Source organism: Gracilinanus agilis, chromosome 4 (genome assembly GCF_016433145.1).
Source record: "Gracilinanus agilis isolate LMUSP501 chromosome 4, AgileGrace, whole genome shotgun sequence".
NCBI classification, from domain to species: Eukaryota; Metazoa; Chordata; class Mammalia; order Didelphimorphia; family Didelphidae; genus Gracilinanus; species Gracilinanus agilis.
The window spans coordinates 475,260,429-475,275,722 of record NC_058133.1 but is presented as its reverse complement, the minus strand read 5'-3'; the positions used below and the strand labels follow the sequence as shown (position 1 = coordinate 475,275,722).

General features: G+C 39.8%; 1 protein-coding gene across 8 annotated transcripts; it reads left to right on the top strand.

Annotated features, from left to right (window-relative positions):
* Positions 1 to 1,774: 1,774 nt before the first annotated feature.
* On the top strand, positions 1,775 to 14,864 carry ANP32E (acidic nuclear phosphoprotein 32 family member E). Of its 8 annotated transcripts, none has more exons than XM_044676095.1 (7): positions 1,775 to 1,840; positions 4,580 to 4,729; positions 5,257 to 5,379; positions 7,034 to 7,205; positions 8,256 to 8,362; positions 11,748 to 11,805; positions 12,529 to 14,864. In XM_044676095.1, the coding sequence occupies exons 1-7, from the start codon at positions 1,787 to 1,789 to the stop codon at positions 12,594 to 12,596; spliced, it is 732 nt and encodes a 243-aa protein (XP_044532030.1). In that variant the 5' UTR covers positions 1,775 to 1,786; the 3' UTR covers positions 12,597 to 14,864. The 8 variants fall into 8 exon arrangements, with proteins under 8 accessions (XP_044532030.1, XP_044532031.1, XP_044532029.1 ...); XM_044676096.1 differs by having other exon boundaries at positions 11,748 to 11,809; positions 12,536 to 14,864; XM_044676094.1 differs by having other exon boundaries at positions 8,244 to 8,362.
* Positions 14,865 to 15,294: the final 430 nt, after the last annotated feature.

The following is a 15,294-nucleotide window of genomic DNA, read 5'->3' as shown; positions in this document are numbered from 1 at the left end:
CTTTTATGACTATTTAATAGTTCTGTGTGTTTTTCTAAGTTAACAGTAGCTTGATGCACTTTGCAATGACTGAACAACTATCCCAGGATGGATTTTTCTGGCCTTGGTTCATAATAAGCCTAAAGCCCACTCTAACATACATAAGGAATCCTGGAGGATCAGGCACTTTGGGAAAAATGATGATTTTGGTTAATGGAGATGTTAAGTTTTTTAAAACAAATTTATTAAAGTTTGGGAAAATTGTTACATTACACAAAATTATATTACATATGATGTATATGTAATTTAGGATAATTCAGAATAATATATTTTCTGTGATAGAAATGGCCATCATAGATGAGAACAAAACTGTGTGGGTAAATTCCATAGGAAGAATTGATATTCCTATTACCTATGAAAAAGAAAATTTAGTGCTCATAAAAAAGCTATATAACAAAGAAATTCCATTCTAAAATTTAATTTAGCTTTTAGAGTATGAAGACCCGCTTTTTTTTCACACTTAAAACTCTCCATGGATTCGGTACAGGACTCCCCATGCCTCACCCTTGGGTTTCGCACTCCTCCTATGGTTTAATACAGGAAATGTACTACATAAATAACAAAACATACTGAATTAACCGGCCCTTTCCCCGCCACCTCCCCATCCTATTTCAGATACAAATTCCCATGGAAACCTTATTAACCGAGTGGGAACAGTCACAATTTTTAAGCCCTCAGCTTGACTTTCATTAAAAGTTAGGAATTTTATTTCCTTGTCCCAACACTTCTCTGTATCAGCCTGTGTATAAGAAAGCCACAATTCTTCCCCAATCTTTTGCTTTGAAGATATCTAACAGTATTTAAAAATCGAATATTTTCATATTTTCCGTTAAATTATATCTGTAAATCTTTTTGGAAGGCAAACACTGTGACACAACCTTTTTGCTCCTCAAAGAGGGGGTTGGGGGATATGCAAAATTACTGCAAATAACTACTTTGCACCTACGAATTTGCATCCTCAATCGCACCTCGCACCCCCACCCCCACCCGCATTTTGGGAGTAAAGGTTTATAACTAAAACACCTAGCTCACGCCTCTTGGACTAGTATACTTAAAGATCAAAAACTTGGGCAACTTGATGGGAATGACAATTTCTTTTCCTTTTGCACTTTAAAACAAATAAACAAACAAACAAATAAATAAATACTAGGTGTCCGGGTGCCTCGGGAAAGCGCGCCAAGAACACAAAGAAAAGGAGGGGGGCGACCGGAATTCAAAATATTGCCCCTTAGACTGACACTCTTCTACACCTATCCAAGTTAACTGCGCGCTCGACTCTGGCCAATGGCCATGGGCTGTCGTATGTAGCCCCGCCCAGAAACCTGATTGACATCTAAATTGTCCATTGGCCTACAGAGTCTCCGAAGTCCCGACCAATATGTTGGGGCGCTGGGTGGGGCTTCAGATAGGGGGTTGGCTGCGCCGTGTCATGGAGGCTCAGTAGCTGAGCAGCCATTGAAGGGGAAGGAACTGCGTGTGTGTGCGTGTGTGCGAGTGTGTGGAGAGGGCGGTGGGGGCATCCGAGTTTGAGTCCCAACTCCTCTGACTCCATTTGCTGTTCTCATTCCCCCACCCCTTTCTGGCGGTGGTGGGTGTAATCTTTTCCTTTCCTAGATCTCTTCATTCATTTCCTAACCTTTTTTTATTTGGAGGTTGTGGGTGGTGGGAAAAGGAAGGGAAAGGAGGAAAGGGGAAGGGAGGAGAGTGAGTAGTGGTGGCGGTGGTGGTGGTGGAGGAGGAGGAGGACATGGAGATGAAACAGAAGATTAGCCTGGAGTTAAGGAACAGAGCCCCCGAGGAGGTGAGATGAATCAATTCCCCCTCCCCCACGCTCCCCACCTTCGGAGGGACGGCTTTTGGGTGGGGGGTGTAGTGGCGGAGGGGGGGGTTGTGGTGCAAGAAATTTACTAGCCACATGGGGTAAGGGGGGGGAAGAGATGTTGAAGTTTTAAATCATCTTGTTTTTCTTTAAGACTGACGAGGGATCTGTTTCCAGGGGTGCGTTTTGGGGGTATTCTTAACCCCCTCCTCTTTTCTAGCGAGTTGTGCCCCCTCCCCGTTGGTGGGGAGCCAGCTGCTGCTGCTGCTCCCCTCTTGGGGGCAGCGGCTGGATTTGGCGCGTCCCTCGCTCCCCTTTGCTCCCCCTTCCCCCAGCGATCGGAACCCTGGAGAAGTTCTCCCAAGTACTCCAGCCAACTCTGGGGGGTTGTTTTTTTGCGGGGGGAGTTGGTGGAATAGAAAGGAAAACGCAAAGGCGTTGAGGCTAAACCTAGACCTTCCAGGTACCTCTTCGCCTCTGAAATTTGGACGCCCTACCCTCTAGGCAAGCCGCCCGCGGAGTGCTTGTCACCCTGCGGTAGGCTCCGAAGGTTCTCGCGCCCACCCTCGGCACGCTTCTACTCTCTTATGGGGCGGGGGCGCTTAGCTTGGTGGGGTTCCGACCGGCTGCCCTTCTTGGGGAGAATCTGGGTCATTCGCGGTTTTATCTGACATCGATTAAGTTTTGGGAGAAGCCGCATTGGCCGGAGGGGGAGGGGACCGGGGCGGTGGGGGGTGATTCCCTTTCCATCCTCCTCCGCACACCCGGAGGGGAGGAATTTTCCAGGTCTAAAAGGTAGTTGCACCTTCCCGGCGTGGCGGAGTCTCTCCAAGTTTTTGGGTTTCTGTACAGACCCCGGCCCCTTTTGGGCTTCTAAAATGGATTCGGCGTAACTCTGAACGCCTGGACTTTGCAAAAGCCTCTTTAATTAAAGAGGGGCGGGCGCTGGACGCACTTTCCTCCTTTCTTTTTTGGCAGACCAGGCGGCCAGCCCCTTGTTCCTTTCTTGGGGCTGGGGTCCGGCTGGGGACTAGTCCCCCTTCTTTCCGTTCCCGGAGCGCCCGAGTGGTTGAGCAGGAGAGGCACCTCAGCCAGCCCGTCCGTTTTCCTCCTCGACCCTTCAACCGAGTCCGATGCCCGCCAGGGTGGTTGGGGGGGTACTGGGCCAAGAAGGCGGGGAGGTCACGGGGAGACACGCGGTGCCCGCCATGTAGCCTGGCAGGTAGCAACGAGCTCCTTCTCTCCTTCGCCTCCTCCCTCTCTCCGTCCATACGGCCGCCCGCCTGTCGGTCCAGCTGGCCGGAACCCGGGATTGAGAAGGGAAAAGCTAAGAATTGGCCTGTTCCTAGTCCTTGGCCGCTCGTGGGAGAGGAGAGCGGGACGGGGATCGAGTTCGAATCGTAGCCACCTGAAGTAGATCCCAATGACACAGTTGTTATACGTGATATGGGGATTTGATTGGGGAAGAGTTCGGATGCTTAAAAAAATGTGGCTGAGGACGAGCGCGCTGGATGAGCAGCAGCACTTGGACGATTTTGCTGCGCGCTCAGATTGGGAACTCCAGTTACGCGGTTCCGCCGCCGTGTTTGCCGAAGTTGGCAGGGTGGGAGGGGGCTGGGAGGCAGAAGGAAATGTGGCTGCTACCAGGCTGCTTGCCGAGAGCACTTACACCTCTTTGGGGCCTGATTTAAAGTGCTTTTTTTTTTTTTTTAAAGATCATGAAATTGTTTATAAAAACACCCCAGTGAGCTCTGCTGCTTGCTGAGGACCTGGGCACTACCCTCCTCAGCATACCTTTGCCTTTCCTTCTCTGTCCTGAAGCGATTACAGTGTCGAGGAGGGTGAAATGGTCCATTTGATGTCGTCTGTATTTTCCCTCTCCTCCAGCCTCCCCTTCCTTGCTGCTTTCTAGCCAAGGAAATGATTTTAACATGTTTTTGTGTCGAGGTCTAGAAAGAGCTGCTCTGATAGCTACAGCAAAGTTTGGTCACTCCAGTGTCAGCCTAAGGTGGATGCTGCTGCTCTTAAGTGTGTGTGGGGGGACCAGAGGAGAAACCCCGCTCCGCGGGACCCCCCCCCCCCCCCACTCTGGTAGAGAGGGAAACAGTAAATAACCCAAGTCCAGGGTGGGTTGAGTCCAAGATTCCGGGGAAGTTGGGCCAGACTCCTCCAGAGAAGAGCTGCGGCTGAGTTTTCCTAGGAATAGAGTGGGGAGATTGCAAACCCCCAAATGCATTTTCATTGCTGTTTTTTTCCCTATTTATACCCCCCCCCATTCCTTTTTCATCCACTTGGGTAAAAGGAAAGCCCTAATTCAGTCCTAACATTTATAACTTGGGATACTATGTTTGAAATCTTGAAATGCGCCTATTTAGATATTTTGGCTGTGTTAGGAGTTTGCGTGATTTTTCAGCAGCAGGACAGTTCCTGAGTATCTTCTGAGCCCGAGACAGGAATTTGCCTAAAAGTATGGCCGGGTGTTGAGGTGTTGAGGATCACTGCCAGGGTCATTGACTTGGAGGACCCGATAGGATCTCTCCTTTTTGAAGATATTTTTTTTCAGTTTCAGAATTTCCGAGCAGGCTGGCATTTCTCACGTAGTTTAAAGGTGGACTTTAGCCGTGGGAGGAGACCATTGGTGGTTTAAGACAGGATTCAGGAATCCTGTGGCGGAGGAGTCTGCCAGGAAGCTGAAGCTTGTTCCTGTGTTTTCTCTTGCAGGTGACAGAGTTAGTCCTTGATAACTGTCATTCTGTCAACGGGGAAATTGAGGGGCTCAATGACACTTTCAAAGAATTAGAATTTCTGAGCATGGTCAGCGTGGAGCTTACATCTCTGGCCCAGCTCCCCAGCTTGAGTAAACTTCGAAAGGTATATTCCACTCTTCTAAGAACTTTACCTTTGGGGAAATTAGTTTGCTGGGCTGTTCATTGACTAGAATTATTTAAAAGTTGGGAAAAGGGTTTTTTTTCTCTATCTTTCTCTATATAATGTATCAGTTCTGGGATTGTTTAATGCTCATTTAAAATGAAATCCTTTAAAACCCTTTGAATGGATTTGGAAATGTGGCAGTCCCTAGAAATGACTAACCTGATGCTGCCAAACCTTACCATAACAGTTGAAGTTAATCCCTTACCTATGAACTGACTGCCATCATAAAGGTAGTGTAGGATTAATTTAGGGATTCAATTAAACAGGCATTATTAAACACCTATTGTATACTTTTGTATACACCATTTGGGCAATCTTAACAAGTGTGGAAAGTAGTTATTTTAATATCTCTCTTGAGGAGAGCAATATAAGGTGTTTGGGTTTTTTTTCCCCCTTTATAAGTGATTCTCATATTTTGCTCTAGATGCCTCAGTCATAGCCATTCTCTTTTCTCCCCCTTTATGTAGTTGGAACTTAGTGATAATTTTATTTCTGGGGGCCTGGAGGTCCTGGCAGAAAAATGTCCAAATCTCACCTACCTCAATCTGAGCGGCAATAAAATCAAAGATCTCAGCACAGTAGAAGCTCTGGTAAGTTAACTGTAAAAGTGTTTGCTTCTGGTGAACTTGCTTTTACTTGATAAGTTTTTGTGCTTGGATTTATAAATTTGTCTCTTAAGTGATATTTTTGTTTTTTGTAACGTGCTTCACATACATACATAAATTGCTTTTCTCTTTTTCTCTTTATCAACCAAGAATCAGTAGCTTGATAATGACACATATCCCCTTTTTATAATTTCTGATAATGAGATTGGAATATTTCTTAGATTTCTTAAGTGAAAACATCCAGATAAAAACATCATTTTATAGAGAGATGTAGTCAACTCTTTAAGAGTCTGAAGGTCTAATTTGGATTTTCTTTCTCTTCCCATCCTTTGGGCCATTATTTCATGGTTTGCTAATTTTGTATCAGAGGAGGAGGGGAGATGGGAAAAATTTTTTATATTGCTCACAAGTGGTCTGTTTAAAAAAAATTGTAGCTAGATTTCACTAATCATGATAAAAGTTGGCCTTGACCAACTTTAATAATAATAATCAGGAAAATATCATTATTTTAACTCATTCAAAAATTAGGTGTTTTCAGAACTGTTTATTTTAAAACCTTTACTTTCTTAGTAACACCTCTTAAGATAGAAGGGCTAGGCAAATGGAATTAAGTAACTTACTTAGGGCCCCCCAGCTAGAACATATCTGAGCCTATATTGGAACTTAGAGCCTCCTAATTTCACCCAGTCACTTGGCTGCCCCCGTTGAGCTGTTTATAAGATAAAATTCAGGACTTTAAAGCATTTGTAGAAATCAGGTACTCTTCTGCAAGCATATAGTTCTTTAGATCATGCTTTAATGTTTGCAAAGCATTTTACAGATGTTGTTTGGTCTTTTGAGCATCAACCTCTATAATCTATCCACTTTGCCAACTAAGCTGTCTACCTATCTAAAAAATAGATAAAGAGACAGATTTTTATATAGGCGCATGCACATTAGAGATAAGCAATGTGCATCTATTAAACATGTCCTATGTTCCAGGCTCTCCTGCTGAGGCTGCCAGGTGGAGGGTGAAGAGAGCCCTGGACTCCCCCAGGAAGGCCTGAGTCCTATCACAGACATTTGCTCACTGTCTGATCTTGGGCAAAACACATAACCCATCTCTCAGACTTAAGTTTCCTTAACTGTAAAATGAGGATAATAATAGCATCTACCTCCCAGGCTTATTGCTCAAGCATCAAACAAGAAAACATGCAAAGAGCTTTGCAAACCTTAAAGATATATATATGGCAGGAATTGTATCTGTGGGTCTCCCATTCGGAATACATGTGTGTAACCTTGTTGTTTTACATATAAATGATATAGGACATATAGATGACATAAGTAAAGATAAACTACATCCTCTCTGGATAGCACTTCACAATTTACGATGCTTTCTTCACAGTAGCTCATGGGATAGGTAGTGAAAATATTACTATCCTTATTTTACAAATGTGCAAATCGGAGGCCTAGAGGGGTTAAATGACTTGCCCAAGACACCCAAGTTCCAGAATTTGAACTTGGATCTCTCCTGACTCCGCGACCCATGCTCTTTCTAATTTACTGTTTCAGGTTTATCTCTTTTTGTGCTGCATTGTTTTGAGATGACAGTAACAGTATTTTAAAATGTGAGCATAAATTTTGATTTTTGACTTTTCAGCAAAATCTTAAAAGCTTGAAAAGCCTTGATTTGTTTAACTGTGAGATCACACACCTGCAAGATTATAGAGAAAGTATTTTTGAACTGCTACAACAAATCACATATCTTGATGGATATGATCAGGAAGATAATGAAGCACCGGACTCTGAAGAGGAAGATGATGATGATGAGGGTAATCTTTTTCAAAAGCATTCATAAAGTGGCATGAATAGCCTTCACTGTAGCCATGGCAGCTGCATGGAGGCTTGGGTGTGAAAGAATTTAGGTGAGAGACTAGTAAGATGAAAAGAAAACTAGAAAACCAATACTAGTGTCCTTAAGAGCCTTCTAATTTCTTCATAAATAATATACTGAAAATTGTATTATTGCTATGGCACCAAGTTCTAGTAAAAAAATATGCTGAATTTATAAAGATTTTTTTAAATGTAGAAGTGCTTCTAAAAATAATATTTGAATAGCTGAGTGCCTGGCTTTAAAATGGAAAATGTTTTTATTTATTTATTTTTTTTTAACCCTTACCTTCCGTCTTGGAGTCAATACTGTGTATTGGCTCCAAGGCAGAAGAATGTTAAGGGTAGGCAATGGGGGGGTCAAGTGACTTGCCCAGGGTCACACAGCTGGGAAGTGTTCGAGGTCAGATTTGAACCTCAGACCTCCCATCTCTAAGCCTGACTCTCAGTCCACGGAGCCACCCAGCTGCCCCCTAAAATGGATATTTTTAAAAGGTTGCCATTTTATTTTTTTAAACCCTTACCTTCTGCTTAGAATCAATATTACATGTAGGCTCCAAAACAGGGAGCTAAGGCTAGGCAAATGGGATTAAGTGACTTACCTAGGGTCGCATAGCTAGGCAGTTTAAAGGGTGAATAAAATATTAACCAGATGACTTTTGGAGTAACTGTTTGTTGATACTGTTGAGACAGTTTTTGTTTTAAAAAGAAATCAGAGAACCTTGAAAGCAGAGAAACATTTAATGTAATAGGAAAGAAATCAGGAGCTTTCAAGTGTCACACAACTAACACTTTCACTTGAATAGATGTCTTGGAATTATTTTTTTCAAGTAGTGCATTTTGAAAAGAAAACGTTAAATAGACCATTTCCATTAGACTTGAATTAGCTTAGAGTTTGAATGACTTAAGGCAAAGGAAAAAAGATATAGGCAAGTAGCATTTATTCTGTTATTTACCCATTCTTTCTAATTTTCCTTAAGATGATGACGAAGAGGATGAAGATGAAGAAGAGGATGAAGCTGGCCCACCAGGAGGATATGAAGAGGAGGAGGAAGATGAAGATGAAGCCGGTTCAGATTTGGAAGGAGAAGAGGAGGAGGTGGGTCTCTCATACCTAATGAAGGAAGAAATTCAGGTAAACAAACTTTTCACCATCACCAAAAAGCATTGTATTTGGCATTAGATAAAAAGTGAGTTAACCGGACACAATCCTTGGCCCCTAGAAAGTAAAAGCCCTTTTTGCTCAATGAATTTACTGGATTTTATTAATTCACAGTCCATTTTGTCCACTGAAAAATGCTCTCCAATGGATTCGTGATCTTGCTGGGGATAATCCCTCTGCTGGGGCAGGTTCTAACCCATCTGTACTTTCTCAGTTCTTGTCCATTCCTTTCCACAAGTTTTTGGTAACGGACCCATCCACCGAGAGTGGAGGCCTTCCTCTGGTTCTTTCAGTACTTTGTGGGTCCCAAGGAAACACTGGCTGTCTGCTCGCCCTCTTGATGCCTGCCAGGATGCTTCCTTTTCTGTTACATGGATTCCTCAATGGCACGGGCCACATCTCATTATTAGTATGAGACTGAAAAAAATAGATTTTATGTGCTTGTGGTTTTGGAGTGAATTAGAGGGTCTATTAGTAGAAGAAAATGGAACCTTGACATCGTGGATGTTTTTCATCGAACTTGGCAGTGAAATGACTGTTTACTTTAGCATTTGCAATGTTTTTTTTTTTTTTGCCTAAATTTTCATTCCATACCGTGAGATTTAAATTACTGTCCAATACTCCAAGAATTATATTTTATAAAGTTTATTAATAATCACTTGGAGTAAAGGAATAAAAAGGAAATAGAAGTATAAAAACGTAATTATCTAACCAAAATAAGACCACGGGAATAGTTCTCTCGCCACTCCCAAAAAGCCCGCTTCAGCCAGCCATGCTCACAAGAGAGAGAGGCCAGGCTACCCACAATTTATATCCTCTGCCTTAGCACGTAATGGGAGCAGGAACATGGGATGCTGGGAACTGTAGATCTAGGGCTCAAAATTGTCATTGCACAATATCTTGCATGTATTTTGGAGGGAAATGGACTCTAGTTCCTCTGCAAGTAATACTTTATAGAGTGTAAACACTAGAAAATTATTTTTCTTGCTAATGAATGCATTGTGGTATGTCAGTGAGTTGGAATCCTGGGTTCTATTGTTTTTAAAAAGCCTTCAGTGAGGACATTTTAACAAGTAGAAGATCAAAGCTGAGATAGAATATGCACAACTTTTTGATCAGCCCTTCTAAGTGTGGCCCAAGAATGGCATGAACCCGTGGAGCTCTTTTTCATTTCTAAAAAGGCCTTCTCTGTGGTTACAAAAAAGGCCGCTTTCTGGGAAGCTAGAAGCATGGAAGCCTCCAGAGGCTGTGCTGAGATGTCCAAGAAGGGAGTAGAAGTCGCACTTGATGGTTGTTCTTTGAATTCTTTTTCCTATTCTGTTCTCTTTTCAGCTGCTTTTAGGATGCAGAGAATTAAAATGTATACGATGGCTGGCTTATAGTTGAATTGGGAACCCGATATCCCTGTTATGCCATATAAGCATCTACAAGGAAGCATTTTATTTTCTGTTGGATAAAGAAGCTGGCCATAGTTCTTGAAGATTAATGTTTTTGAAGAAAGCCTAGATTTTGTTGAGAGCTATAAGATAAGATTTTGAAGATGAAGAGGCTTGAATGAATTGACCTAATTCTAATGTTTAACCCAATATCAAAAGGATAATTACTTAGCTTGAAGGAAAAGGAATATGCATTTATTAAGCACCTTCTGTGTGCCAGGCATTATGCTAGGTACTTTACAAATATTATATCGAGTTTGGTTCTCATACCACCATGGGAGTTTGGTGCTATTAATATCCCCATTATACAAATAGGGAAACTTGAGGCAAGCAGGTTAAGTGTCTTGTCTGGGATCACACACAGGTAGTAACTGGTTTGAAGCTGGATTTGGACTTAGGCCTTCCTAATTCCAGGCCCATTATGTTGACCATTGTACCACTTACCTCTTATTGGACTCCTTCTTAAAAAAAAAAGTTTTAGACCTTTACCTTCTGTCTTAGAATCAACACTCTGTATTGGTTCCAAGGCAGAAGAGAGATGAACCCCTTCTTTTGAAAAAATACTAAACAAAACTTTTCTTTAAAATTTTTTTGCAAAAATTTTTGTTCTCTTTCCCCAATCCCTACCGTGGGTGGAGTAGAGCAGGGATAGAAGAAAAACCAAACCCATGTAACAAATACGTGTACTCAAGCCAAACAGATTTTAATTGTCCATGTCCAAAAAAAATAGGACTTCTGTACTCAGAGTTCATCACTTTTCTCATAGTAGGTAGCTACCTGGGATTTGAACCCAAACCCACTGCTAACTTTATAAGCCTTTATGGCCATGAGGGATGTATTCCTTAACTGAATTTTTGTATAATAATTCATATGCCTGAGAATGTTTGAAATGTACTTTTTTGGTGAGTTTTTATATTGCGTCTTTCCTTTCCATATTTCTTTAAAAATGGGTAAAAGGCAATATGGGGAGAAAACTGGCTTTTAGTTCCAGCTTTGGTTTGCTCCCAAATCTTACTGTTAAACCCTCCATGATGGTTTCATTATATTGTATTTTTTACTAGATATAAGTAGATAGCTGTTTTCTGACTGAGGGTGTATTTTTGAAAAGTGTAGAAAAACTGCCTCAATAGATGCTGAAATGTAAATTAAGCAATTTCTCTTGGGAGAGCCCTCTGAATGGCAGAAGATTGAGATTCTCCTCTATAATCTCCATTTTACCCTGAATCTATGCCAGAGTTATATATTCACTAAGTGATGATTTTTCTTGGGGAAGCTTCTGGAAAAGTCTGCATCTCCCTTTTTTTTTCATAGAGTATTTCTTATTCCATTGGATTATTGGCTTGTTTTGGGACTGGGGTGGGGGCAGGACAGATTCACATACCGCCTAAGAGTAGCACAATGCCTAATTCCAACTCGGTTATTTGGACTTATTAGAAATTGATCAGAAAAGGCTTCTGGGCACAGCTAGGAAGTATGTGAGAGACGATTTGAACCCAGGGCCCTCCTGTCTCTAGACCTGGCTTATAATCCACTGAGCCACCTGGCTTCCCCTCCCCACCCCCCCCAATATGATTCTCATAATTGTTTTCTTATATGATTCTTAAGATAATTCTTTTATACAATTCTTCATTGTCTTCTATGATATGTCAAGTGGTATAACATTTTCTTGCTTTTTCATTTCCTGCCTCTCTCTCCATTTAATTTATATTTGTCTTATATAAACTTCTTTGTGTATATATTATGTCCTTGATAGAATTAAACTCCTTGAAGGCAGAGACACTTTTCTTTCTCTTTGTATTCCTAGGACTTAGTACATAGTAGGAGCTTAATAAATGCTTATTAATTGGTTGCTTGGGTTGAGATGATTTACTATTTTGTATTTTAAGGACGATGATGATGATGATGACTATGTTGAAGAAGGAGGAGATGATGAGGAAGAAGAAGGTAGGTTTTATTAAATACTTTAAGATCTCTTGGTGTAACTTAATTCAGACACTTATAATTTGGAAACATTTTTGCTCATTCTGTCTGTCATCAGCTCTTAAATGCCTACCTTTAAATACATTTTCTTTAAAAAGCATACAAATCTTTTTAAGATAAATTTTTTCCAAAGATAATTCACTACAAAAGTTTTCTTAGTTTTACAAAAATCAATTTTAAAATTTAATGAAAAATAGAAGGAATCTTGTTCTCAATTTATTTTTTCTTTTGGGAAGCAGTCAACTACTGATATTGTAGTTGAAATTAGTCTTAAATTAAAAGTAGCTACTATTCTATTAGAAGATTACAGCCCTACATATCTAGATTTCTCAGCCTTTTCAATTAGATTTTCAAATTAATAGAGCTTGTGACTAAGCTTAATGAATCAGGGCCTCATTTGTGACTATTCAACTGTGGTGTTTGTTTTTAAAGTCACAAAACCATTTCAATAGACTTTCAAATATGTCCTACATTATTTGACCACAAGGGTGCATAATGAACTGTTTTAAGTTGATTATTTCGGAAATTTGTTAAGTTTTTTGTAATGAATTTGAATTGCAGTAATTTGGGAAATAACATGTAACTTCCTTTTGACCTTAAAAAAACTTAAGTTTACAAGTGAGTATGTTGAGTCTTTCGTAAAATTCTGAAGGATAATAAAAAAAAATTTCCTCTTCATTTTAGAAGAAGAAAGTGTTCAAGGAGAGAAGAGGAAACGAGATATTGAAGATGAAGGAGAAGAAGAAGATGATTAAGTGGACCAGACTCCTTTCTTCTATAGAGTTTGCAATAATAGAGTGATCTTGTGGATCTCCGTGTTTCTTTATGTACCATGCTGTCCCTACAGACAATAACATGTAACTTTTTATAGGAAAGGTGTGATTTTACTATTTTTGCCTTTTTATCATTCCAAATAAGATTTATTAGCCTGTTAGTGACCACATACAATATATAGAAAAAAACAAAATCAGTCCTCTATAATCATTGACCCCCGCCCCCCATTATCAAATTCCCTAGCAGTTCATTTGAGATTTAAATTTTCTTATTCAAACTTAATGTTTTGGTCATGATTAGCTCACAATTAAAATATGTTAGGTTTTCCACAGGTATAGTATGGTGCATTTCATTCATACGGTTTTAAAGTTATTTATAAACTAATTGAAATCAAAGTTGCTGTTCTATGCTGTAATATGAGAAGTCAACAGTCTCTTCTTTGAGAAGACAATTTGGTTATATTCTTTAGAGCTGGCCAGAGGTCTAGTTAGAAGGTAGTGAGTATTTTCATGCTGAAGGTTTTTTAAAGGTTACATAATTAAGTCAGAAGCCGAAGGGTGAGAGTTCTGTTCAAAAATGGCATTTTTATAGTTTTATTGTTGGAGAGGCTGCCGAAACCTGTCTCAAACCAGGTGGCCATTTAGGTCTTTGTATTTAAAAGAATAGTTCATGTATCCCAAGTTGAGCATATATGTGAACCCTTTCTTGTTTAGGCTACAAGTCACGGCATGATAGGGTTCTTTAAGGTGAACATTTTGCTCTTTTAGCATTTTCCTTGCCCTTTCTGATTTCTCTATCCTCCCTAAGTGGAAGACAAAACTGCTTTCCATCGGAGGAGATCTAGCAAAAACTTTAGGCCTTTCCTTGCTTTGCTTGGATTTCTCATAGGCTACCCTTGAATGAGAGGATTGACTAAAACTGTCTCAAATATAGACGTGATTTATCCACCTAACTTTGTTCAAGAGCCTCTGCTTACCCTGCGTTTCTCTTGCTTCATATTGTGAATTAATTGTATCAGGGTGAAGTCGGAGGGGATTCCTGAACCAGTATCAGAGTCCCCTTGATGCCAGATAGCTTCCGTGAATGTTTAATGAGGCATTCTATCTGTGGATAGACTTTACATTTAATATTTGATTCCTGAATCAAGATTCGGACGCTGCAGACTGGAGATCTGCAAAGCATATTTTATTTTCCTGAATAGAGCCTTAAATTATTCTTCCCATTGTTATGAAGCATAACCAGTTTTTAAGACATTTGAATGGCATGTTTTAAGCAGTTGGCAAAAATACCTGAAACTAGATTGGTTTTAAGATAAAGATTTTTTTAAAAAAATGGTTATCCGTAGAGAAAATAATTGGGGGAAACCTTGCAATTCTATGTATGTTTTTTCCCATTAAGTTTCCATGTTTTATATAAATTCTAAATCAAAAAAGAATTAAATATATTTCCCTTTTTTTTTTGTCATGGAGGCTCAGTTTTCAAGACAGTGGCTTTTTGTTTATTTTGATTATCTCAAGGATATTTTTCCCTATAAGTTTTGAAGATTTGTAACTTTTTAAAAATTAGCATCAAGGAATGGTGATGATTATCTCTTTGAACTGAAGTCAACACTTTTCTTCTATATAGGGCCACATTTAAATGACTACAGTACATATTTTTTTTTCTTCTTCACTTGGGACTCAAAGAATGTGACTAGTAACTTTAGGGTTCCCAGAGAAACATAATTACAAAGTCATCTTTACAAAAACCCAGTTCATAAAAAGCTTGACTAGTTAAGTGAAATCAAAATTCTTGGGACAGAGTTGTTGCAGTGATAAGGATGCTCAACTAACAATTTACTCATTTTTTAACAGCTGAGATGCAGCATTTCAGGCACTTTCCATTCTTAAGTTCCATATATTACTTTTTGTTTTTAAAATACCTGTTTTAAAATTTAATCTACATTAAAAAAAATCAATCATCTTATTGTGCAATCAGAATTAATACAGTTCTTTTATTTTAAAAGGTAACATCTAGAGCCTCCAGATAACTTCTAAAACTTACTTTGCTTGGTGGGTGGTATTTTCATGCAAATATGTAAGGGAGGGGTTTTATATTTTGTAGAGGTTTTTGTCCTATTTTAATGCTCTTTGTAAGGCAGTATGTATATAGTGTGTTAAGTCCTCTAATAATTTCTCTCCTAAAAAACTTTGAAGTTATTACTTTTGTGCAACTGTGTTTTGAATAAAGCCACGACAGTGTTAAATAAACAAACCTGCAGCAAGCTCTCCTCATTTGTAGCTGAAGCATTCACTTGTTTCTTCTATATCTACATTTTAGAACATCTAAGGAAAAAAGAATGATATGGGTTTGGCAAAAAATCCTTAACTGATCCAGGATCACACAGCTAGGAAGTGTCTTGAGGTCACATTTGAACCCAAGACTTATTTCTCCAGGCTTAGTTCTCTATCCATGGAGCTGCCCCTTTTGCTTATTTTTGAAACCAAATTGTTTCAACTCTGTTGAAGATGCATTGTGTTTTTTGTATGTAACATTCGCCTTTTCAGTATGACCTCGTATAATTTGTAGCTCTGAAGTTCTTTGTAAATAGACTTAAGTAGAAAAATAATGGGAAAGTTTTGAGCAACAATAATGTGTTTGATGTAAAGTCAAATTTCACATGAACTGCTACTTTGTGTT